This window comes from Puntigrus tetrazona, chromosome 19, assembly GCF_018831695.1.
Source record: "Puntigrus tetrazona isolate hp1 chromosome 19, ASM1883169v1, whole genome shotgun sequence".
Lineage (NCBI taxonomy): Eukaryota > Metazoa > Chordata > Actinopteri > Cypriniformes > Cyprinidae > Puntigrus > Puntigrus tetrazona.
In genome coordinates, this window is record NC_056717.1 from 8388053 (window position 1) to 8413551 (window position 25499).

A 25499-nucleotide genomic window follows, 5' to 3' on the forward strand; every position below is an offset into this window, starting at 1 on the left:
CACAATGCTACAGTGTAAAAAATAAGTGTAAGTTTAACAGTAAAGTCTTGTAAAAATGCTACAAGAAAAAAACTGTTAATAGGTTAACAGTAAATTGTAAAACTAAACAAAATTAAATGTAAAATTTCTGTTAATTTTACAATTAAATGTTAATTAACAGTTTTTAGAAGTAAATATATATATATATATATATATATATATATATATATATATATATATATATATATATATATATATAATGAATGTTATTGCATTACTTAAGTGTCATGTGTTTTCATGATGGTGTGTTGTGTTTGTATGAATGACTGTGCTCATAAATATACTTCTGCTTGTGGCGGAGCTCCTTGTGACAAGCTTTGATTCTTCATGTGGCTTTCTCTTTTACCACCATTATTATGGTGGTTGTCAGTATGTTAAAGGTACAAAACAGATTCAAATAGCAGTGTGTTGGTTTACATTCAAATTATCTTGCTTGAAAATTCCAGTTTTATACTGTGACATTTACAGGTATTGACTGACCGTAAATGTGTTTCTGTTTCTGTGTCCAAAACATTTTTACTTGCATCATTTGTAAACTTAAATATTTTGATGATTGCATCACATAAGTAGCTTCACATATGTGGATTTTCTGATGTAGTAAACTTGCTTGGAAGCCCACCTGGTTCTTGCAGTATAGTGTGCTGAGTATGAATTGATCAAAGAGCTTTTATTGGCACTATTAGTGAGGTTCAGGATTAGTGATGGTGGTACTTTAGTTTCAAACACGATAGAGCTTTAATCTTTTACCAACAAGCAACATGACCATTTTGAAGAAATATTCCCACAGGCTGAGTTTATTAATAAACAAGAAGCTGGATTGACTTACTTGACTTATTAATACAACCTTGTAACTATTGTTTTGAAACTGATACTTTATTTTTGTGTCTATAGAGGTATTGAACCCTGTGGTGCTTAAACATAGAGGGCAAATTAGGCCATGCAAATAAAAGCATCTATTGTTTCTCTTAAAGTAATGTCAGTGTTTATGTGAGTGTGTATTGTGCTCATGCTCTTGTTATTTATATCCATTTGATCACAATCCAGCCACCGTTCTGTCCCTTTATGAGATATACGTATAATTTTTTTCTAATTTAACGCCTGATTTAAAATACATTTACAATTATGTGGTATATAGTCCATGCTGTAAGCTTTGAATCTAATGTATGCTAATGCAATATATTTACATGCTTTGCAGTCTACACATAGTTATGCACCACTTACATCCTCATTCCTAACTTTCTGAACTTAGTATGGCAGTTTTCAGAGTCGGGAGACTATTTGTCAGTTTTTAGTGTTTGTGTTTTAGTTTGAGTTGTTTTAGTGTTTGTTAGCAGAGTGTGACCCTGAGCAGGCTTTCTCTCTCTTTATCACATCTGACCATTCATTAGTGACAGCATCTCCAGGCAACAAGCCATTTCGACCAAAACAATGTAAATTACATTGTCACGACAAATACAGCGCAGGATCATACTGCACAGATCATCGTGTGGGTTTCCCGTAATGTATTTTCATTCATTCAAAACATTCTCATAACAACATTTTTATGAAGCGATTTCAGTATCCCTGCTAGGGATTCAATCTAGGATCTAGAAGTTGGGAATGCTGTGGCAATGCAGCCTGTGGTCAAAACTTCAATGCATTTCTAAGAAAGGCAGAGAAAGGGACATAGAAAGTAACCAAAAACATGTAAATATTCTAGTGAATATCCTTCCACTGTGGTTAAATCAAACACAGGCCGGATACAAGAATTCTGAAAGGGATTTGAGTTGAGTGGTATTTTTATACTTTAACACCACAGAAGGCTGTTGTGGACAGCGAGGGAGAGCCATCCAAGCCTTAACGCTCAAGCTCTGCGAGCTATATATTCACATAAACTTTCTAACATAGTCTGTGTGCCCTCTGATTTTCAGTGCATTTAAAGGCTTTGATGCTTTTATTATGGCCTGAAATGTATAAGTTGCACTGCTGCTTTTGTCCAAAAAATGTAACAGCTCATAATTAAACCCCAGTCATGTGAAAGTATACCCCCATTTCATCCGTGCTCGTTATATATTTAGAAAAGCCACGTTCCTCGCATACAGAAAAACAGGATGCAGGAACAGTGCATGGTACTGTGGGTAAAACATGATTCTTTCCATGATGTAATGATAACGGTAATTAAATTGAGTTCAAAGCATGGTAAGATGGAGAATGAGTTCCTTCAAAACCAGTCAGGTTTTTGCCCATGGGACTAAAAAACTGTCACTAAACCTGTAGGGCTTTTATAATACATTTATTACTTCATATCTGAGAAAAGTTGTGTTGGATAATAGAGCCGAGCAGTTTCTTAACCCAAGCCATATAACCATCATTTAACATTTGACCCCAGTGACTATAACAGACCAGAATATCACATCATGCTGAAAGCAGATTTCAAAATGATCTGAGACTTATTATTGTATAAATATTGATATATTGAGTATTAATGAAAGTAACACATTTTTCAGATTTTCAGTTGAATGTTAATTGCTAATAAATGAAAATGTATTATAGTTTTAATTTACATTAAATGCAATGTTTTTTTTTATAATTTGTAATTAGAAATGTGTCATTTTAAAGTTGCATTTTAGTACATTTGAAATATATTCCCTTTAATTGTTATATAGAATAACAATCTACAGTACAAATTATATTTATATACCTTACATAATATATCAGTAAACACATCAACATACGAGTTCCATTAAAAGCACCTCTAAGTTTGTTTTGTTTTGCTATTTAGAGATTTAAAAAAATAAATAAATCATAGTGACATTGGCTTTAGCATCATCGAGAACTTGAGCAGACCCACCACAGACAGAAGAGCTCAGTCAGGAGCTTTAGAAACACTGATGGGTGCGTCTTTACTGCTTTCAGTCCGTTAAAGAGTCTGTGAGTCTGTGAGTGCAGGATCCGACATGCTTCAACCAGATGTGCAACAACAACCCAGTAACCCCGAGTCTTCCTTCTGATATCCGCCGTTTGTCACAGTTCCCATCCACTTGAAACATGAGGTTATAATTTTTGCATATTAACTGGTCAGTAACACTTACTTTTTGGGATGCATGCTGACTATTATCTAGCTGCTAATGAACATGGATGTTACTAGCATATTTGCTGTTTATTAATACTTCTAAAGCACATATTAATGCCTTATTCTGCACGACCATATTTTAGATACATTAATCCCGCACTTTACTACCTTACTAACTATTAATAAGCAGCAAATTCGTAGTAAAAAAATTATAGTTTTAATCAAATGAAAAAAAAATTCGATCATCAAAACTGACGTTTTTAAAGTTTTAGGAAAATGGAAAACAGTCAGGAATGGGTAAAGTATGTATCTGCTTGCAACTTCTTTATCATTGTTTTGATGTTGGGCTGATACGGAGGACGTTTGCTATATGAGATCATTAAATACACTGAAAATGTTATCATCTTTTCCTAAAACAATGCAAACCCTGTTTAATAAGACCACACAAATGCACTTTCACTTGGTTTTAAGATGAAACGACTTCAAAACAATAGCAGTGGTGGCTTGTAATCGGCTGACACGGTCGGTACAGTTTTTCCTCTCAGTTGCTCAGTTACCTAAATTTGTCACAAGAAGCTGAAGCTGTAAATGTGAGTTGCTCATGCCTTGAGCCGTCTAATCTGTTAGACAAGATGACAGGCAAAGATGCCACCTGGATTACTGCTGTGACACAAACACGGCTGACTATGACAACAGAAGAGGAGCTTCATCAGCATTTAAGTGAACTGAAGGTTCTGTGAAGCTCATCACAAACTAAATTACATCAGAAGAGCCTTAGTTAATCATTTAGACATATTGACTTCATTAGTGAAATTAGGAAATAAGTGTAGAGCGTCTGGAGTCTGTCATAAGGTATATGTGCTCAGAACTGACAACATCAGTCCTGTGACTTTACATGAACTCTTGAGTCTTGTACAGAGCTGTCAAATTCATTTTTATTAAGCAAAAATTTGAGCAAGCTAATAACACAAAGAGCAGTTCTGTCTATGCTAATAAACACGGTGTGATTCTGATGCAGAACAGAAGTTTTCTGAAAAAAGACACTACCTGGTGTTACGTAAAGACAGAGTCAAATGCTAAATCTGTGTTTGCTGTTGTACAGTAAAAAGAAAACCCACCATGCAACGAGTTTGGATAGTCCACCCAAAAAACAAGAAAGTGATATATGATGGCAAAATCTCCATTTTTAGGTGAATGAACCATCAGGCAACTCTCAGCTGAATTCAACCCTAACCAACTGCAATTACCATGAACGGAGGAAACGGCCATCTAGAAAGGTATGACGGTGCAAAATGCAGGTAATGCAATTCTAACTATGCTATGAATAATGCTGCTTGGACAAGAGATGCTTCTGATTTTATATGCCGCAGTAATCTTCCTTTGATGACTGTAGCTTACTTTGTGCATTAAGATAAATGCATCAAAAAACACTTTACTTCATTCTCATTGTAACACACACGCTCTATTCTATAACTAAAACAATAAATTCTAAATGCTTTCTACGACCTTGAGAATTTATTGCAGACCTCTGCATCAGACAACGTTCAAGCCTTAGGTCTGCTAAATTAGTTTGCAGTATGTGAATATTTAATACACTTTAATTCATATCTGAATCAAAAGCCAAAGCAGAAAAACGGCAGGACAAGTTTGCCCTTGGTTTATTAATCCGAGTCTTTCGGGATGAAACTGCAATTGTTAGTGCTCTTTCTTACTCAGAGTGAATGCAAATTCTGGTCTTTACATTGATGTTCACAGGTAAGCAAGAAAACTGCAAACTTCAGCACAGTGACCTACTTCATTAAGAGAACTTGCATCAGTGCACTAGCGAGGTTGATAACATAGTGTCTTAGCATCAAATGAAAAGCAAATTAGTGTTGTTTGAAAAAGTTCAAAATCTATAAGTCATAGATTTTTGTTGTGCAGAAAAAATAAGAAGGTAGACAGTAGCATAAATGATGAAAGAAACCTAATTTTTGAGTGAACCATCTCTTTAAAGGCACATCCCAGCTACTTTATTTTTTATCTCAGCTACCATATGATATTTGTTGGTCAAATGTGTGCAACATGGCTTTGGTGTTGTCTCATTGCTTCTAATATGTTAAATCAATCTGTCTGTAATGGAGGAAATGGCTGCACCAGCCCCTATTACATTGAGACTCAATGGCTTTATATTGGGCCCTTCTCCATTCTGCCTATCACTACCTTCTAGACGTGAGCAAAAAAACAACAACTCCAGTCAAAACATGTTTTTAAATCACTTGAAGCAATTATTTGAGTTTGGACAACAAGTTGATATTGGCAGGGATTCTTGGAATAACATTCGGCGGGTTCTTTTGGTTACAGCTCAAGATATTGTAAAGACGGCTCTCTCCTCCCTGAGGAACCCTGGCCAGTCTGAGAACAAATCCAATCCTGGGGTCACTGGTGTAGGGGGATTAATTGGAGTGTGCTCTAGAATCCTATTAAAATAAACGTTAAAACTGTTAGCAATTTTTATTTTGGGTATGAAAGAATTTCCCTCCGCTGACACAGATTATGGCGCTGTTCTGTGACTCTCTTTGGCACTGCGCTTGATTGAAGCACTTTTAACTGAAACTTCAAAGGGGAAAGGATGCGCACGAGCCTACACCCGTCACAGGATTCAAAGGGATTAGTCGAATGCTGCTCGTGGGATAATGAAAAATGGAATATCTTGTCTACCGCAGCCTGTTGCTGTGGAATTATTAATTACTGCATCCGACCTCTGAGGTGAGTCCCAGAGTGCAGCTTCGCCGTGCTCCGTCTTAAACAGGTGAAAAGTTTGAACACTAAATAGTATAAATCTCCTGGGATTTTGCAAGACCCTCCCCTCCCAGAAATACACAGTTGTACAAAGTTCATGTTCAGGTCAACCTTGTTGAACATAAAAACGTTCTAAACGTGTAAAACAGGACGACACGGGCATAAATATTCACCACGCGCACAAAATGACAAGGTCTCGAGACACTTTTTTTAAAAGCTAAACTGCATGCAAAAAGCATTCTGAACAGCTCCTTGAAATCATGTTAGTTATTATTGTGTTGCAGTGATGAAACGTACAATATAACACACACACTGCTGCGAAAGATTTTTTTGTGTGTGTGTGTGTTTTATAGATTTACAGTGCATGCTCACCAAAGGCAATCTAAAGGAACCGTATTTAAAATGTAATTTATTATCGTGATGCAAAACTGAATTTTTAGCATCGTTACTCCTGTCTTCAGTGTCACATTTTGTCTTACTATTTCAAATGTATTATTTTGATGCGTAATGCCTGTGCGAATTGTTTACTTCCTGAGGCAAAGCAATCTTAATGAGAGCTAAAAATCTACATGGGAACCGTCATCGGTGGATCTTATAACTCACTCAGAGTGATAATCGGTTTTATGCCCCATTACCAACCATGCTTTGATGCCACCCCACAGTGATCGCTGCTGAATGGCATTTAGTGAGAATTTCTCATAGCTACTGTTACACTGTTTAAAGACACTACACACTACAACCAAACTATACTATATTATATAACCATATATCTACATTACATATGTTTGTGTTTTTTCTGTACTATAAGCTTTAATTAAAATTGATAGTGTCCATTTACTTCTGTAAATGAAAGGCAGCATGCTTGTAGTTTTCAGGAATAACAGGCAGTCACACTACATCTTATGACTCTTTCTGCTCGTCCATCGCAAGTTATTACACAAACTCTTTTTGAACTGGCTTTGACCGCTAAAAAAAGATGGAACATTAGGTTGTATAGAAAATCCCATACTGGGTCCTGATGAGCATTTAGTTCGGACCACACACACACACAGAGTTTCTGCAGACAGCACTTCTAGAGTAAGAGGATTTCCCTCAAAACAAAAGCACACTTCTTCTTTCTTCTTCAGCTGTAATTCTGTTAGGGACTGAGATGCTTTCTTCGCTCTGTAGAGGTTACTGAAGGTCAGCATGTGGTTCGTCTTGTTCAGAATGTTGAGCTTTCTGGCGGACAGTGTGACATTTGATCGTGACACAAAGTCTCAAAAACTGTTTCTGCATGAATAGTTCATAAAATCATGATATTAAAAGTGACGTCTGTCTATTTATTGCTCCTTTCAACATATAGGTGGCTCACGATGTAAATATAATGAATATAAAAATTAAAAGTAAACAGATTATTATTATTGCTAAATACTGCAATTATGATGAAAAACATTCAAGCTTTGTTGTCTTTAATAATACTAAATTAAACATTGATTAATAAAATGTTTTTAGTTTTATCCTAAGATAATTCACAATTTAGCTAACTAATCTTTTGTTTATGGGGAAGTTAAGTTGTAATAAGCCGAAGAATAACATTCTTAAATAAAAGGTCTACATCTAAAGAAAATAAATCGGTTTGAATGACTTGTTTTCATGTTTTTGTCTTTGGGGGAAAATGTTTTCAATTAATATTACATCAAAACTAAGCCAAACCATGGCAGCAATTATATTGTGGATTGTCACTGTATTGTTTGCAGTTTTGTGTCAATATAAAGCGATAAAAACATTAAGCACAATAGTTCTGAAACATTCAAAACATCCATAGTGAGTATGTAAATTCATAAATAAATAAATAAACTAAAGCTGAAAAAAAAGAAAATAGGAAAAGTTCCAGTAGAAAAACAAAATGTCTTTTTCTATTACGTTACTGCAAGAACATTTTGTCTTTAACTCTGAGTGAACCTTTGCAGAATGTCCTGCTCAATTACAAATGATACACTGATGCATGCAGACCAGTTGAACATCCACAGATACATAACATTTGTTGAGCAAACTGACTGAACGAGCGCTATCTTCTCTAAGATCCCCGTAAAATCTCTGAGAAACACGGTATCAGCACAAACAGGTGTACTACCACAAGAAAGGTCTATACCATGTAGTTCCATCCTCCCGCCGCAGTCTGCTGACCCTCCCCCAGTCTGGTCGACTGGGATGAGCGATCTGTCAGAGTTATATGTCCAGTGTTAATCATCATTCACCCGACCACGGAGAGAGATCTAACATATTGGATTTCTCACCGTGAGCCCAGATTCCCCAGTGCATGACTCCACTCCTGCAGCTCAGGCACTGATGGGATGAGCAAAACTCATTCTCCATAATCCGACCTCCATCTATCAATCTCTAACATCACTAATGGCTCGCGGACCTTGAGAGCCTTAGGTTGAATAGTTTGCTGCACACAGGGTGGAGCTCAGCTACAAGAACACTTATTTTGCTGTAAATATTTCAAGCGCTGGACACCGCCGCCACAGGAGCCGACCCCTCTGTTGTGTATTCTGCCCAGTCACGCGTGAGGAGAGAGGCTGGTATGCTGGAATGCATTCAGATTCAGCTCTTCTGAATAAACGGCTCGATGAATGAGTAAAGCTATGCATAAAGACAATCCGAGGAAGAGTGTCGCTCAACACAGCGTAGCATGCAAACCTTTGTTCCACTGTCAGTCCTCGTTTTTACAGTTCTATAGTTTTTGTCTTTTGACAGATATGTTATTTTGTTCATATATATATATATATATATATATATATATATATATATATATATATATATATATATATATATACGATGGTAGTTATTCTGTACTTAAGAGGTGAGAAGCTCTGGCTTGAATCCTCTGTAACTGCGGTTCGACAAAACAGTTCAAATGTGCATAAAAGGTTGAAATAAGTTGAACTAGCACGGTTACATCAACAAATCGGGTAGGTTTAGGGTTGGATTTGGTATTGGGCCTATTTCCAACATGACCCAGCATTAACTTTTAGCAAAGGTTTACGGATGTTTAAATTCTGAACCGCTCTTATACATATCTATATCAACGTAATTAAATGTGCCAGGGTTCACGTATTGAACCTGCGTTCAGCGTCACTCAGTGGACATTTCTCTTCGAAACTGTGGTGAAATGTAGAGTAGGGCACGCAAAAACGGTGCTGCACAAAAAGTGCACAGAGTTACGTATTTTTATAAGACCAGGTTGTTTTTTTACACTGTTGCGTGCTATAACCAATCACGCGTGATTCTGTTCACATAAATCTTCACTGCAACCTCACAGTCATTCTCGTGAAACCAACACAGAAGTGATTAAAACTGCAATCGTTAAAATTAAATCATTAAAACAGCAGCAAAAAAAATATGTTTACAGCCTTAAAGTGCTGCATAATGAGGAGCGTGGTAACTTGAGTGACAGGTGGATTGCAATGTTTTTTAAAGCCAATGGTTCGTAGATCTAAAAAAATAAGCATCTAAACACTTGACTCAGACTACTTTCTCAATCAGGTTGAAAAATACCTTGCGCGTATTTACATACATTTCATGTCATACAAATGTGTATTTGTATCAATAAATATTCAATCTCGATTCACTGACAACATCAAAATCAGGCCAAATGCGTCAATCAAACTGATGTCAAAAACGTGACGCGGTGTTGATTTGATGTAAATTAATAATTAACCGTATTTACCTACAGAAACAATCGATTTGAGTCTGGGATTAGCATCTCATTTTCACCCAGTTGCAAACGGAATTTAAAATGATGTTACAGCGTCTTGATCAAGCCTTGAATAAAATTTGACATCCAAACGATATATCAATCTGTTAAGAAACATTTTCTTACATTTTTATGGGCAAACCGTTTATGGGAAGCAAAATAGTTACGAAGAATTTTCATAACATGTTGAGAAAGGAGACGTCTTAGTATTTGGGCATAATGCGCCCTGCATGCACTAATGACATTACTGCTAATAGGCTAATTTCCTCTTTCCATTTTCTCTACAGAGATATTTTGATGTAGGAGTCTTTTGCGTCACATGAAAAGTGAGGTGCCTCACGAAGCAAGTCGCATCTTGTTTTTCGCAAACCGAGACAAATATGAAAGGGATGTGTTTGACAAGAGATTTGATCTTTTTTCTGACGTACGCTTTTGATTTAATTTATGCCCAGTGCTGATATTAGCCTGTGATTTTAAACGACAGAGAACTGACTGTGTCAAAGCCACTCAAACACTCAAAGCCTGAAGGCACAGAAGTGTGCCGATGCTGATGAACGTCAGGACCAAACCTTCAGTCGAGACCTCCTCTGTTGTGCGCTCTGGAAAATGAGAGGTTGCACGAAACAGAAAGTCTGAACGCTTAATAACAGAGCCGTGATTGCAGGGAATATGAGGAAAACAAGCCGTAAATGATAGACTTACAACGGGTTTACAGCTTTTTCCATTTCAATAACACTCCCAAACCTTGCCCAGTCATTGAAACAACTCACTGGAACACAGGAAGAGACACCTGGATCTCTTCTCCTCCCATACTGACAAAAACACAGAATCTCTCAGGATTCCCACGATAACAGAAATCTGCTAAAAGTATGAAGGTGCCATGGTTTGTTGGGCATGTGTAAGTATTAGAAAGTATTAGACAGGTTTGTGTTTATTTATATTTATTTTTAACAATAATTTTATTTGTAATATATATATATATATATATATATATATATATATATATATATATATATATATATATATATATATATATATATATATATATATATATATTTTTTTAACCTGTCTTTTTATAATTTTGTGATGCAGGTACTTTTTGTTTGTCAATTTGTTTTTTTTTTTACACTTTGTTGGACTGTATTGTTTTAGTATCAGTGATATAAATTATTGTTGTTATCTGACATTTTCCCTTTTTATTATTATTTATCATTTTTAGCTAAATAGTTTAGGTTTTAGATTTTCTTTTTAATTCATGTTTATTTTATTTCAAACTACTAATTGCATATTTATTATTTATTTATTTTGTTGTTTTAGTTTTAGTTAACAATAATAACTCTGATACCACAATAGTATAAGGGAATATTTAAAATTATATCATAAGTATTTGATATCATATATGAGTATAGTAATCATTCAGTACTGTGCTGTACCATCACAGTACTCAATATGGGTTTTTCAGTGACAGATTTTTTTTTCCTATTTTAATACTGAATTTGTTTTACACAAAGTGTACATACACCGAAACATTTTTTTTAGACAAAGTGTCTATAAATTTCACTTTAGAGAAGCATTTTTAGCAAGCACAATCTAAATAAATAAAGCACGGTCATATCTAAGCTGAACGATACAAAATCGCAGAATGCAGCATTTCCCATCTTTTCCTACCTGGTTTGAATTTCTCCACATGTCTAAAGTGCCAGATTGACTTTACTCTGCTAGTGCTGGTTAGGTTAGCCTGTGTTTTCTTCTTGCTGTTAGAGTTCCCCATGGCACTGGTCTCAGACCCCACCGGCTCTAGGCTCCCCAAGCCCACCGGACTGCCACATATGGACCCTTTGCTTCCCCGATCTCTCTTCCTCCTCCTCCTGCTCCCAGTGCCTGTATATTCCTGTTCCCGCTCAGAGCTCCAGCTGCCGCAGCAGGGACAGAGATGTCCCGCTCTCTGCCGTGTGTGTGTGTGTGTGTGTGTGTGTGAGAGAGACCCTCCCTCCTCGCCTCTGTTGTTCAGACCACACCGCTCTCAGCGATGATCAGTCACAGCTCACTCCAGCCACTTGGAATGTGAGGAAGGAGGGATATGTGCTTATTCAGCCACTCATGCTTGTATACTCACACAAACACACATTAAACACTCTCACTGTAGTATCGGATGCAGCCGAGCTATCAGGATTCACATGTTTCAGTATATATCGTCTCTCACTCTTTCCTCTGTCTGTTTTAGAGATCTGGCCTTAGGCAGTTCATACCTCTGTTTGCACGGATGCCTGCTTTTATTTCCTTTGCCTTTATCCACTAAATCCCAGCGACTCCATCCACAGAATGTTTTCCTAAACCTTTACGTGGGTGATTCTTATGGAAGCTGGTAAGAATTGTCCAAAACTGCAAAAAGAAGCTTGTTTTTAAAGTCAAAATGGGATTGTTACATGGTAGTTAATGTTCGTTTGTTCATATGTTTATGGAGACCTGTTTCTGCCATGGAATCAAACAATAAAAAAAAAAAATTGTGATATTTTATCTCACAAGTTAGTTTCTCACAATGTTTATATCTCACAGTTCTGACTTTTTCTCAGAATTGCAAGATTATATCTTATATCTCCTGAGTTTATACTTAGAATTAAAAAAAGGTTTATGAAAAAAAAGCTTTTATATTATAGTCTAGTGACTTTAACTAGACTATATATGTATACATGCACCAAAGATTAATTTAATTTAATTTAATTTAATTTAATTTAATTTAATTTTTAAAAATTCCATGAAATACAATTCTCTATTAAAAAAACAAAATCTATTTTTTGTATATTTTTAAAAGATTTTTTTTTGACTTGACCGGGATATACCGTCCAAATCATTTCCCTGATTCGGTATTAAAAAGCCATGACTTATATTCCACATATGTGGAAACACACAGATAATATCTCTTGATACATTACTGCTGTAGGCATGTCATTTAAATCTGCACCACACAAAAAAAACAACAACTTATTATTCAACTGCTGCACTGTGCAAGCCTCAAACCTCATGCTATCTCGACCACGGATGTGCCAGGAACCCTGCATATTTTATCCATTATTCTTTCTTCCACCAGCATCTCTTTCTTTGTCCTATTTCTGGTGCAGTCCTCTTGTGTCTGACTCTTCTTGTGTTTCCAACGTTCTCCCCCCAAGCTTACTGTCTTTCACCTTGTCTTTTACCGTTTCTCTCTATCAAGTAACATAATATTCATTTGACTCTAATCTTTACCAAGAAGTGCATTAACAGCAGGATACAGCAGTTTCAACTCTACATTAAATAAACAAAGTACAATCAAAGCAAATGTGCAATCAACACATTAGGAATCTAAATAATAATCAAAATGACTAAATAATAACTAATAACTAAAACTAAATCTAAACATGAAAAGAGAGAGAGAAAAAACTCATTTAAAATAAAGCAAACTGAAATACATTTATAAAATCTAAAAAATCTTACTAAAATCTTTACATATGTAAATAACCTTTGTAAATTATGTAAATTTAAAAAAGCATGTAAATTATTTTATTAATCTACATAAACAATGGCCCTTTTGTTATATGAAAATGTGATCTAAACAAAAAATTAACCAAAAAAAGGAGACAGGGAGTTATTTAACAAACTAAATAAAATAAACTTTAATTAAAATGTTAAAAAGTAAAAATTAAAAAGTAATAGAAAGTATACATAATAAAAGTAAAAACAACTAAATTACCAAAACGTTAAAATTAAAATGATAACAGAAAGTATTAAAAACAATTCACTAATATAATTAAAAATATTTATATAAGCTATAATTACAATTATACTAAAATACCATTGCTGGGAACTGTCACGTATTTGGACTCCTTTTTTGTTGTTTTCACCTCCCATGTGCTCTGTGTGACCCACTTTGTTAATTGTCTCATTATGTTCAGGTGTGTCTAGTTAATTTGTGTCAATTTCCTTGTGTTTAAAAGCCCTGTCTGTTTGAGCTCAGTTTGTCTGTGAAGTCTAAAAATATGGTTATAGACAGTGTCATGAAAATGTTGTTTTCGTTCCATTAAGGAGATGACAGTCAATGCGCTTTATGCACGATTTATTTAAATGTGTTTAATTTTATGATGAAATGCCAACAATGTAGCATTTGTGTGTAACACAGCTGTAGCTCAAACTAAGACTACTGGGCTTCAGAGGCGTTAATTTATACGTTGCGTACTGATCTGAAAGAAAAGGAATGCCCAGTGGAGATTTTAGGAGGGGAACACAGTGCCCCAGGAATGTTTTTGACCTTTTCCAGGTACAAGCTGGGCCTCCCCTTCCCTTGTTCCCTCTCCTTCAACCTCCTCTCACTGTAATCAAGAGCCCGGGCTTCATAAATACCGAAAGCTTTGCAAATCATTGTTAATCTAAAACAGACAGGAGACACAGGAGGCCCCGGCATAAGCAGATGCAAACATAATGGAATCCTGGGAATTACGTTATCCTCTTGTAACTTGGCAGGGGAAACGCTTTATGAATCACGTAACAGAAAAGGACTGTAACAAAAACTATGACGATCGTTTCAATCAGCTACCTCTCGCCTCATGCGCTGCCGGGTCCTCGATCCCCGAAACGCCCCTCTTTTGAAACACTATCCATATTATATCATTTGTTATTCACAAACACAGCAAAGCAGGACCACTAGTGCACGTTATCGTACTCCATTATAACTATCAGAAAAGCATGCAAATACCAACCCTTCGACATCGCTCTCATGTTTGGCCATAGGCTATAGCTCTAGGTTTAATATCAGACAAGTACATTATACATCAATTTATAGACACTTAGAAGTAGTCTGAATACCACAAGAAGCTTTCAGAGGGCATCATTACAGACTAATGGATAATAATGCCTTATAAATCGATGCGGCCCTTGTTTGGCTCCGCATTAAGCTCTTTGCACAGACTCACACCGCCGTTCTTCAGTGTGACTCAGCTCATCTGAATTCAGTCGATTCTTCCTTTCCTCAACCTGCGAATGTGTTCTGGGACGCTCTATGCTATTTCGGAGAGCTTGTGATTCGAAAAGAGGAATTTCACCTGACAGGAATTGAATGCCCCGAAGGTGTGGGGATATTACGGGCTGCCTTCCTGCCGCTTGCTTTATTCATCACTGCTGAAGTGACAAAAGTGTGCCAGTTGATGTCACGCTTCAGCTTTTCGTAAAAAACTTTTTCTCACACCTGAAAACTTTTTATTACGTTGTTTTACATACGCAATTGCTTTATTTATAGAGCTTTGTCAAAATGCCATGTATGACATGCGTGACGCACATATTTTCATCTATAAAGATTAATTGGCTTATTTTAAGGTATGTGTACTTAAATGTACTTGCAGTATACTTGCCTAAGAAAATACGGGCAATATAAGGTAACTAGGGTTAGGTTTAGGGTCACCGAGCAATGTGGCTTGGTAAATGTTTTATTGCCAGTCTAAACGCTGATAATAGCTGAATAAAAACAGAAGAACAATAAAAAAAAGAATAATAAGGATTATGTCTCACCCGGCGTGGTCTGGTGTGAAAAGTTCTGCTTCATTAAACTAGTTTGTCACACATTTCTTTATTTCAACACATTCACAGGTACACCCTAGTATTTTAAATTTTGTGATTAATCGTGATTAACCACAGTCCAAGACTGTGAAAAATATTCATGGCATAGACTAATTAACTATTTACTTTAAATCGTCATATTTTCAAAAATTGACTGCTTCATATCACTATAAATCTGTTTAGTCTGTTATTTGAAAACAATTAAATTAACGTGATCTTAAATTTTAAACCAAAAAAAAACGAGTAATGAGATTTTTTTTAATATATAAAAAAAAAAATCAGCACAGCACCCACAGAATAGCATTTGTTACTGTTTACATATCTTCTGACGGAAGAACGCCATGTTTTAGATCCTGGCACAAACATCCCTCACAAATATCTGAATGCTGTGACTAACCGATTAGGATCATAACTTTTAGTCAGCATGGCTTCTAACACCTTCCTAGTTAAGTTTACCACCAACCATCATGCTAATACAGCAGCCTGCTCTCTGCTGTTTACAGTTAGTCATTCAGTTCTGACGACACATTACTTTGTTAATTAGCAGGCCATGGCTCCTGTTGTCAAGGTGAACTTCCTTTTTCTTGCACCTCTAGAAATTGAACAGACCCCCTATCTGTGCGCGAGTGAGCACGTGTGGTATTGTCGCCTTGTCTGTCTTTTCAAATGCTGGAGATTGTTAGATTAAGGTGGATTCTAATTGGTCGTTTTTTGGATATCAGCTGGAAAAATCGCTCTGGAAGGGATTTCAACGAACATTTCACCAAATATATCCTGAAGTGAAAGCTTCAAACATGTGAACATGCTATTGTATTTTGAAACGTGTTAGTTTTTTGTTGTCGTTGTTTTGCATGAAACCACGAGACAATTTAACTGCAAATTTGGTAACATTTTAAAGATGTGACTCAATTCAAATGATCTTGAAACAGCCTGTTAAGGGAAGGTTTTGTTCCACACTGTCCTCTAGTGGCTGAAGGCGAAGACAGCTTGGCAAGCATTGCTGGCTCATGCTTTATTATATCAGTGACCAGTAACTCAAACCTGCTGTTCTCACTATTCTTAAGAACACAAAACAGAGCCAAAAAACCGAACCATAGCGAGAACATTTTCTTTAAGTTAACAGTTTTCTCTCGCACAAATCCGCGATTGTTCCGGATTTGCTGGGATATTGCCATCCAGGAATGAGGGGCGTAATCCAAGCGGCGTCAAGTCAAATTCCGTCCACCTGCATTCCTCCAGATCCAACACTTGGCAGAAATATAGCCGGTTTACTCAGTGCCAGCCTACAAATGTAATTCTTAGATGGATCTGCCTGTCCGCTTCTGATTATTGTTTTAACACTGTTTCTTCCATTTTTAATTGTTCAAGACGATTTGTCTTTGCAAGTTAAAAAGGAATGTAAAAACTGATGGTACGAGCGGCCAGGCCTGAACCTTCAGAGTATATCTATGTGTTCATTGTTCCCTGTCTTCATTCCTAGCATGCCTGCTCACAGTGCCAGAGTTATGAAGAGGCTAGAGGAGGCAGAAGAGAATCAAGGTCAAGGTGTGATGATGAGTCACGATCCATTATAAAAAAAAAAAGCTGAATTTTATCTCGGCATCAACCAGGTGGAAGGAGAAAGCACAGGGTGTGAAAAAGCTGTCAGTGGAGAGCTAAAAGTGTTGAGCTTCACAACAAAAGCAATTCTTTTCTCATGCCTATAGTGTGACGTTTGTCTCTGAGTGGGTGAACAAACTCCAGCATCTTTTTATGAAAGCTTTGGCTATGAGCCTGTTTTACGACATCAGCCTTGGAATCATAATTTTATTTTATCAACACCACTCGCTTTTTCTGAGTAACATTGGTAACATTTATGATAACAAAATTGTAACGCATAGCTTGTTGTACCTCAGAACTGAACAGCAGTGCAGAGTAAAGACCTGTTCACACCAATACAGACGTTCGGCATGAAAATTCGCAATTACCACATTAAATGCCCTAATTCAACAAAAAAATTGTTACAGTAAGATAAATATGAAAAAAAATTCCATTCACATGACAGAAGTAACACTTTGTACTGCTGTGCAAACATAACCTGATAGACACAGCGACTGAATCATTTAATGTCCGATGGTATTATTAATAGATCTGAACAAAGAGATATGGAGGTCAAGAGGTCATGGGCCGGCTACCATGACAACAGGAAATATCCCTAACTGTTATCTGGTTTCACAGCAGTGAAATGTGGGTGTGTCAGCACCCCTTGCCGAGCTTGTGTGTGTTTGCCGGACAGTTGGGTGTAACCGTCACGACCCAGACTGAGGTCAGAGAACTTGTTCGTGACCTTGGCAGCTTCTTTTAGACTTTCCTCATTCCTGTGCTTTTCTCTCTGGAGCTCTAAACTGCAATTTCATCCTTTAACGCTGCCAGAGTGTCCTTGTTTCATTACAGCAACATCACGGCCACAGCCAAAATTAAACAGGCCACTTAAGAGGTTCAGCGCTCGGATAGTGCATTGAAGCTATGTAAAATCTTACTGCAAAGGGATCGGCCACTTTGTTTTATGCCACTTATCTTGACCTTAAAAGAGGTGTGTGAGAAGCGTGCCTTAGTCTCTCTGACAGGTTTGTGGTAGTGAGAAAAAGACTTAATGCTTTCTTATGTAAATGTAGTAGGCTGTAGTGAGAGGCTGTCAGTGAGTTACCTGCTTGTTTTCAGGCACAGGCTGGAAGAGGGTGAGAGAGGGCAAGTATTTGCTGGAGTAAGCGCTGAAACGAACATGTCAACAGGTGTATCAATTACTGTGAGTTACATAATGAAAGCCACAAACACTGAGACACATGAGACGACTTGGCTGATTGGACTCGCAGGAGAAAGGATGCACAGAAGACGCGGAAGTTTGTAATCGACAGACTTAATATATAGAATGAAAAGTCAATGTAAATACACTCCGGTTCAAACGTTTGCAGTCAGAGAGATTTTTTTAAAAAGAAATGTATACTTTTTTTTCAGAAAGGTTTCATTCAATTCTCCAAAAGTGATGGTAAAGACATTTAATGCTACAAGAATCCTGAGAAAACTATTAAGCAGCACAATATTAGTAAATTGAATTTTAAAATATACTAAAATAAAATAAATTGTACTTTACAGTATGAATGATTATTATTGTATGTGATTTTAAAGAAATAATCATTTGTGAGCATGATACGTGAAAAATCTTCTAAAATCTGATAAACCTGTGTAATTGGGACTTTGCTATATAGAGTTGTAAAATGTGTTGAATCTAGCTGGTAATGCTATACTCTTATAATGGAATAATTGATTTCAAACCAATAAATTATTGATTATTAATGCACACCCGATTTATTCATGCGGCCATGATATAAAGCAGAGAAGCTTTTAAACTTCTTTAATATTTAATCATATTTTTAGTATTCTAATGAGTCAAAATACTTCCTACAAACAGTACAAAATGCCGTTAACTGTATACTGGAATTACTTTATAATTACTTTAACCCTTGCAAAGTATGCCAGCCAGAATCAGGAAATTTGTGGTCATTATATGAAAACATTTGTTTGCATAATGTTGAGAATGACAAATCAGAACGAAGTACGGCAGAGAGTTGTTTACTATGAAAATATATTTGATAAAGGATCATAGGAACACTTCTTGATTGCGCAGATTCTACTTAAACTAAATTGAGCTGGACAATGACGTCTCTGCATTCAACAGTTCACCCAAAAATGAAAATGACCCTCTATTTTACTCACCCCAAAGCTATCTTAGGCACTTAGTCAGTCAGTTATTTACGTTATAATTTTAAATCTAGAAATATTTTTGGTACATAAACCCATCAATCAGCTTCAGAGGACATGTGACAACCCTGCGAAGACGCATAGCTTAGTTTTATGTTGCAGTTCAAAGTAATGGCCGTTATCAATGAGCATTACCAAGCTTTGAACAGCCAGGATTAATTTCACTGTGTTTGTCTAATTTTCATTTTTGGGCGAACTATTCCTTTAAGTGTTTAATCTTGTCTTGTTTAATCTATTTCTCCTATGTGATACTGAGAAGTGCTTTGAGAAGTGTATTGTTAAAAACGCTATATAAATAAAATTGAGTTGACGTAAACGTGAATGGCTGGTGTTTCTATTCTGTGGAAATCTGCAGAGTCTTCTGTGGAATTATGTCGTTGTATATTTTGTTAAAGGCCTACTTATCTTCGCAATCTTTTAAGCAACACTAAATGTACTTCTTAAGAAAACATGTCATCGTATTCCTCTACTCCGCAAGACACAGTTTTAACCCTAATGTCTTTCACAGTTTCCCCTTCTGACCTCATGTGCTCTTCACCCGTCCTCTGGGCAGAGAAGCGCTCGGAAAACATTCAATTACTGTCTTTTGTCACTCTGCTCCTTTGTGTTCCTGTGACGTGCGTAGGGATGTATATCAGTGTCTCCAAACGTCATTAAACATTCACATGTTCTTTATTTCAGAGCTATTACAGGAAGCTCATGTTTCATTAAACCCTCCTCTGTTTGACCACAAGTCATCATTCTATGTTGACGTGCAAGATCATCGTTAACAGATGTCTGGCTTCCACAATAAGAATGACCAGTTAAGTAACATCTGCCTTCTTCTTCTTCTTTGCTTTTTTTTCTTATTTCCACTAGTGTCCAATGTTTCATTAAGTACAGAAACGTTTAACGTATTGATTTAAAAGTGAAATTCTTTGTGTTATACGTGATAAAGGCCACACTAAGTAACGATTACTGCGTCTATGTTTTGTGTTAGAGGGAATCCCGTGCATGGTGATCTCACCCCTCAAAAAGCTTCCGGACCCGATAGAGCCCTCTGGCTGGAGGGAGGGAGGTAGACAGAGGCTGAGCTCGGTCGAACAGGGGTGACGCAAGGAATTAGTGCTGCACTGTTGAGCCCCTAAGCCCAGAAATGTCCTGAATCAGGATAGCCCAAATTATTTGTTTATGGAAGGGCCCATAAGAAGCAGCATGCCCCAAATCCTATTATTATTTAAACACTTCTTTAAATTCTACCTGGTCTCACAGCGTTAACGTATATGTGCCAATAAGTGCATATCCATTGCAGTTTCAAAATGAAATTAACACTAGAGGCAGTAAAACTCCGACACCAAATTCAACAAGAACAGACACGCATTACTCCCATCACCTTCTGTGAATCAGTAACTTTTAATATTGCAATTAAATAATATAATAAAAAATGTTATCGAACACTTAACTGTATTTGAACTGCAATTAAATGAAAATGTATTATAGTTTAAATTAATGTGAAATACAGTTAGCTAAATTTTTTTTGACCCACTTATGTCTGACTTCAGAAAAACTTTACATGTTTAACTCTGTTTTCTTTTATAATTTAAAAAAAAAAAAATGCTGATGAAATACCTTAATTTAACTAAGGCCTAGTCTTGGCTTAATCTAAGCCTTGTCTGTGAAACCGGGACAAAATGTACTTTATAGTAAACTTAAGTGTACCCTCGGTTGTTTCAATTATATTATTTTATCTACAAGAAAGTTTTTTTTTAAATACTTCTAAGATATGAAGTACACTACAAGTACACATTAATTAAAATAAAACATACTTTTTGGGTTGGAGGCTGTGAAACAAAATAAAAAAAGAGGTTATGAGGTAAAGAAAAGGGATGTAATATTACAAAGCATTTCAGAAAAATCAGTCACCTTTCAATTACACAGCATGTGTCTCATCTCTCAGACCCTTCCACACTCTGGCTTTGTCTCCCTCTCATAAAGACCAGAAAATGCTATAAATTGTGGCATTTAAGAAGAGAATATGAGACCAGAAGACTCTGAATGACATGTTATTCTCGGTGTATGTCCAGCTAAAATCCCAAGTGCCTGTTAACTCACAGACTGTAGCAACTCAAAGTCTACTTGCTTTTTTCAGTCTAACAGAGGGAGTGTGAGACTTGTGGGGGCAGGAGGAGAAAAATCCCCAATCCGAGACTTTTTTCACAGTCTTCTGGTTGGGCCTCTACCTAAAAGTGGTCCAGCAGGTTTTAAAGTGTCAGTGTCCAAGAGGACCTCTGGGGCCAACTTTGCAAAACTTTCCCAAGACCACTTAGCAGAAAGGTTGGGGATATAATGCTGAACATACTGTCCAATATTGTTCTTTCAATCTTAGGTTCCACACAGAGATTTGTAAACAGATGTCACATGGCAGAGATCCTCGATCCTCTAGTTACAGCACAGCTCTCTCTCACTTTTAGTTTATTTCTAAAATAGTTGATATGGTGGGTGTTATAGTGGGTGTGGGTGGATTATAGGATGTTTCTAACTTGTTGCTATAGTGTTGCTAGGTGATTGCTAGAGCATTAAAGTGTTGCTATGATGTTCCCATTAAGTTTTGGGTGTTTGCTAAAGTTTTTTCCTCGAGTGTAGAGTGTTATGATGTTACTAGCTTGTCTTGGGTGGTTGCTTGGGTGTTGATAGGGTGTTGCTAAGAGGTTATTGGTGGTTGTAAGGGGGCTTACCAGGAAGTTCTGGGTGGTTGCTAAAGTGTTTTCAAATCCTGATCTTCATTTGCAGGTAAAAATTGGCAGGTGGACAAATTTGAGCTGATTTGGGGTCAGTTTGGTGGTTTTCAAATATCTAAATTGTCTAGATTAATTGGTTAACAAACAAAACCCGATAACCCACAAAAGTGTGCATGTAACGCATCCAATCAGTCATCATGACATTACTAAACACGCAAACTGCAGATGTGGCTGATGTTGATGTTGACGTCGGCAGTCACGCTTTTAGCCAGTTACTAGGAATAAGCAGACAGATGTGATGATACATGAGACGACGGGTTTTAGCATGACAAGGGATCAGATTTTTAATGTACATTTTAGCTGTATATTCAAATGTACAAATATAAGTTACATGGAAAAGAGTGGGAAAGTGACCTATGGAGGGAGATGACACAAAGGAGATGAAGGTATAATTTAATCAAAATAAAAACTGAATATTGGACTATGCCAGATTCTGTTTTATGTACTACAATATGTTCTTCATAAAAGACTATCTAGTTCTCTCTGCAGTTAAAGTGGGACTTTTAATACTTTTGTTGTTGATTTTTAAAGATTGGATTAACATACATTGTGTATTAATGAATGACACAGTTTTGATTGTCATGTGAACAAATGTGATATACCTACTAATTATATTAGTTATTCCAGTCACTTATATTGGGCACTTTTTGCATTTAAATTGGCTTATGATTGTTGACATTGAAAATAATACTTCATTTTTCTTTTTTCAGTTCATTTCTTGATTGCTGTTTTGAGATAGTGTCTGGCATCCAAACTGGCACCACTGGATCTGGATGATACTAATTATATCGCATTCAAACTAATACACTAAGAAAAATCTCATCCGTGACAAAACCGCACAATGCCACTGATTTGCTCAGAGATTCATGATAGAATGTCAACAATATGTTTTGTCTTTGCAGTGAAAAAAATGGAACCCAAAAGCAAGTGTAAAGTAGGACTTCATAAAGCAAAAAGAAACAACAAAAAAGCAGATAAGCCATTCCAGAGAAGACATGTCCTTGTGATTGTAGCTTAATCCTGCTTGAATAAGTGATGTCCCAGCGATAACCGTTCAAATAAAGCAAGAAAGAAATTCCACATTCAAGGTTCGGACAGACTGGCACCAGAGAACGTGGCTAAAACCGAACTCTATGGTATTTCAAAACCTTTCCATCTACGGTATCAAAATCGGACATCTTTGATTAGCATTAGCTGAATCCAATTCTTCAAAAACAAACCAGGTAATACGCAACACTGTTTTTGCTTACCTTTAGTGTCACCACTGGCATGAATGGGTTTGGCTGTAGTGCTCTCTCCAGACCGTCCACATGGACCTCCTGACCTGCTATGCCCATTGCTGAGACTCCTCTTGCGTTTACTGCCTTTGAACCAGCTGAAAGCCCGGCCTAAGGATGAACCCCGTTTCTTCTTACTGGCCTGCTGCAAGGCCAGTATTTCAGTAATGTCTTTGGGTACCAAATCGCCCGCAGAGCTGCTCCTGGACATCCTGAGACCAATGACCACTGATCTCTGACTGCTCTCCTGTTCCACTCCAAACACCTGCCACAACATCAAGAGAAAGACGAAACAGGAACATTTACATTTCTGAGAATACATAAAAAAAATTATAAGAAAATTGCATGTGGCTTAAATTTTTTTTTAAAAGTATAGTTTAAAACGCATGTGCCAAGTTAATAGAAATGTGTTATTTTTATTCATGTTAGTTTCACATGGGTTTTGAAAAAGGAAACCAAAGTAAAACCACTTTGAAAACATTGGAATTACACATTGTAAACCTATTAATAATAAATGAATTAATTATATATGAATATTGCAATATTCATATACTTGTTTTGTGCTTTTTTGTAAGATGGTTGCTCCATATGACTTTGACGTGGTTGAAAGATTCTTCAAATATCAATAAGCATTTGCATTTATTTAAAAACAAATAACAACTCCTAACTATAATCTACCCAGGATTATATTCAATAAAAGTCCAATCTCAGTCCTAACCCAAATATGTTGTTTTTCTAGGACCAAGGACCAGGACCAGTACATTTGTTAGAGGTTCAGTCCTTCTTGAGTAATCTGGGGTTGAGGGGACAAATCGGGAACTGGACCAACGTTTTCATTACCAGCCCAGATCTTTAACCATTACGCCACACTTCTGAAGTCAGCAGCCACTTCAGCTACTGTGTCTATATCAAGTCTCTCTTAGTACCCATAGAAACGGTGAAATAGTTTAAAAAGTTACTATTACTCCCTCTCCAAAGATGCCTTACATGTGTTTTGTATCAGGTACTTGCAAGCCTCGTTTCAGCATTCACGTGCAAATGTAGCGTCTACACCCTCATTCCCTGAAAACGTTTATTCTCCCTAAACCTTCTAATCTCAGTCATGGTGCGAGAACTGGAGGTATGAGAGACAAAACAAAAGTAGAAGGGAGAGAAAAACACTCTACCTCATGCAAAAGCAGGCAGTGAAGTTCCTCCGCCTCTGAGAAAACATTCAGAAGTAAACTCCACTATATCCAAGAGCTTCGGTTTGCTGCTACTGACCATGTATTCTATATTTCTCTCTTAATTTCTCAATCTCACAATAATTCGACAGCGACAAAATCTCCGGATGGAGTAACACACACCCCAATTACGCACTCACAAACCCAAACTCTAACACACCATCACACTTACACAACTACAGCATGCAACTCAAAACAGTCGTCACATTCCCAAGCACACATTTTATGGCGAAAGGGCACAAAAACACCAGAGGGTACCTTGCTTTCCTTTCCTTGCGTCCTTTTGTCTGTGTTTCTCAGTGTGTGTCTTGTCTTTGCTGCAGAGCTGTGTTGTACTGTTTATTCAGCTCTTTTTGGGTGAGTGGAGCTCCATGCTGGTCAGTCCTCCCCCTCCTGTCCTGTCTCCTGGTCACCATTCAGCGCAGTGCAGAGAGGAGCTGCAGTTCACACGTGTATTCCACCCAACTATTTCACAATGACAAGCTGGCTCCCTCCCACCCCGACTCTCTCCTCCTCTTATCGCTCTCTCTCTTTCTCTCTCTCACGCTCCCACCACAATGTACACACCGTTTCCCTCCTCTGTACCTTCACTTATCGCTTTTAGACATCGTCTGTCCACTCCTCCTGTTTCTCTACCTCATGCACTCATTGGTTTTCGTTAACTTATACTATCTCATCCTAATCAGAGGTGGCGGAAAGACACCATCCAGGCTGGCTTTGGTTTCGAAGCGCTGACATGAAGCCAAAAAGCTGATCGTTGTGTTCGGCGTACGAAACATAGACATGCCACATGTTCATTATGAGCTACAGGTGATTTATGGAGTCTGAAACCTGAGATGTAGCGTGTTCTTTGGACACGCGTGTATACTCTACTAGCTATGTGAGTGAGGCTAAAAATAAAGAAATAAACCAAAACATGGAAAAATGTCCTCTTTTTGGCTCATACATGTATTTGGACATTTCAGCCAAATGGTTTTATTATATCAAGTAGTAGACCACCAAGTAAAGCATTTTCACTGACAGATAGGACAAACAAAACAGACAAAAAAAGAAAGTTCAGAAGGAAAACAAGTGTCTGAGAACTTTGCAGATTTAAAATACTTGTAGATCATGTTCGTAATGATGAATTATGTGGTTTTATTGTTATTATCGTTAACTACGGCTAACATTTAAACAGAAAATATTTACCTTTAAAATAAACTAAACTGAAATTATTATTACTGCCAA

The 25499-nt window shown here is 36.9% G+C and overlaps 1 protein-coding gene across 5 annotated transcripts in view; it reads right to left on the minus strand.

Annotated features, from left to right (window-relative positions):
- kiaa1522 (KIAA1522 ortholog) overlaps positions 1-24782 on the minus strand; it is a 36627-nt gene extending 11845 nt beyond the window's left edge. Inside the window, exons 1-3 of one of the 5 annotated variants that reach the window (XM_043217431.1) lie at positions 24531-24780; positions 24216-24250; positions 23023-23314 (exon numbers count right to left, since the gene is read on the minus strand). In XM_043217431.1, the coding sequence (XP_043073366.1) occupies positions 23023-23260 (238 nt within the window). In that variant the 5' untranslated portion in view covers positions 23261-23314; positions 24216-24250; positions 24531-24780. Of the gene's footprint in view, positions 1-11282; positions 11533-23022; positions 23315-24215; positions 24251-24530 lie in introns of those variants that run through there. The other 4 variants (XM_043217432.1, XM_043217430.1, XM_043217433.1 and 1 more) reach the window with 4 other exon arrangements.
- Between the last annotated feature and the right edge of the window lie 717 nt (positions 24783-25499).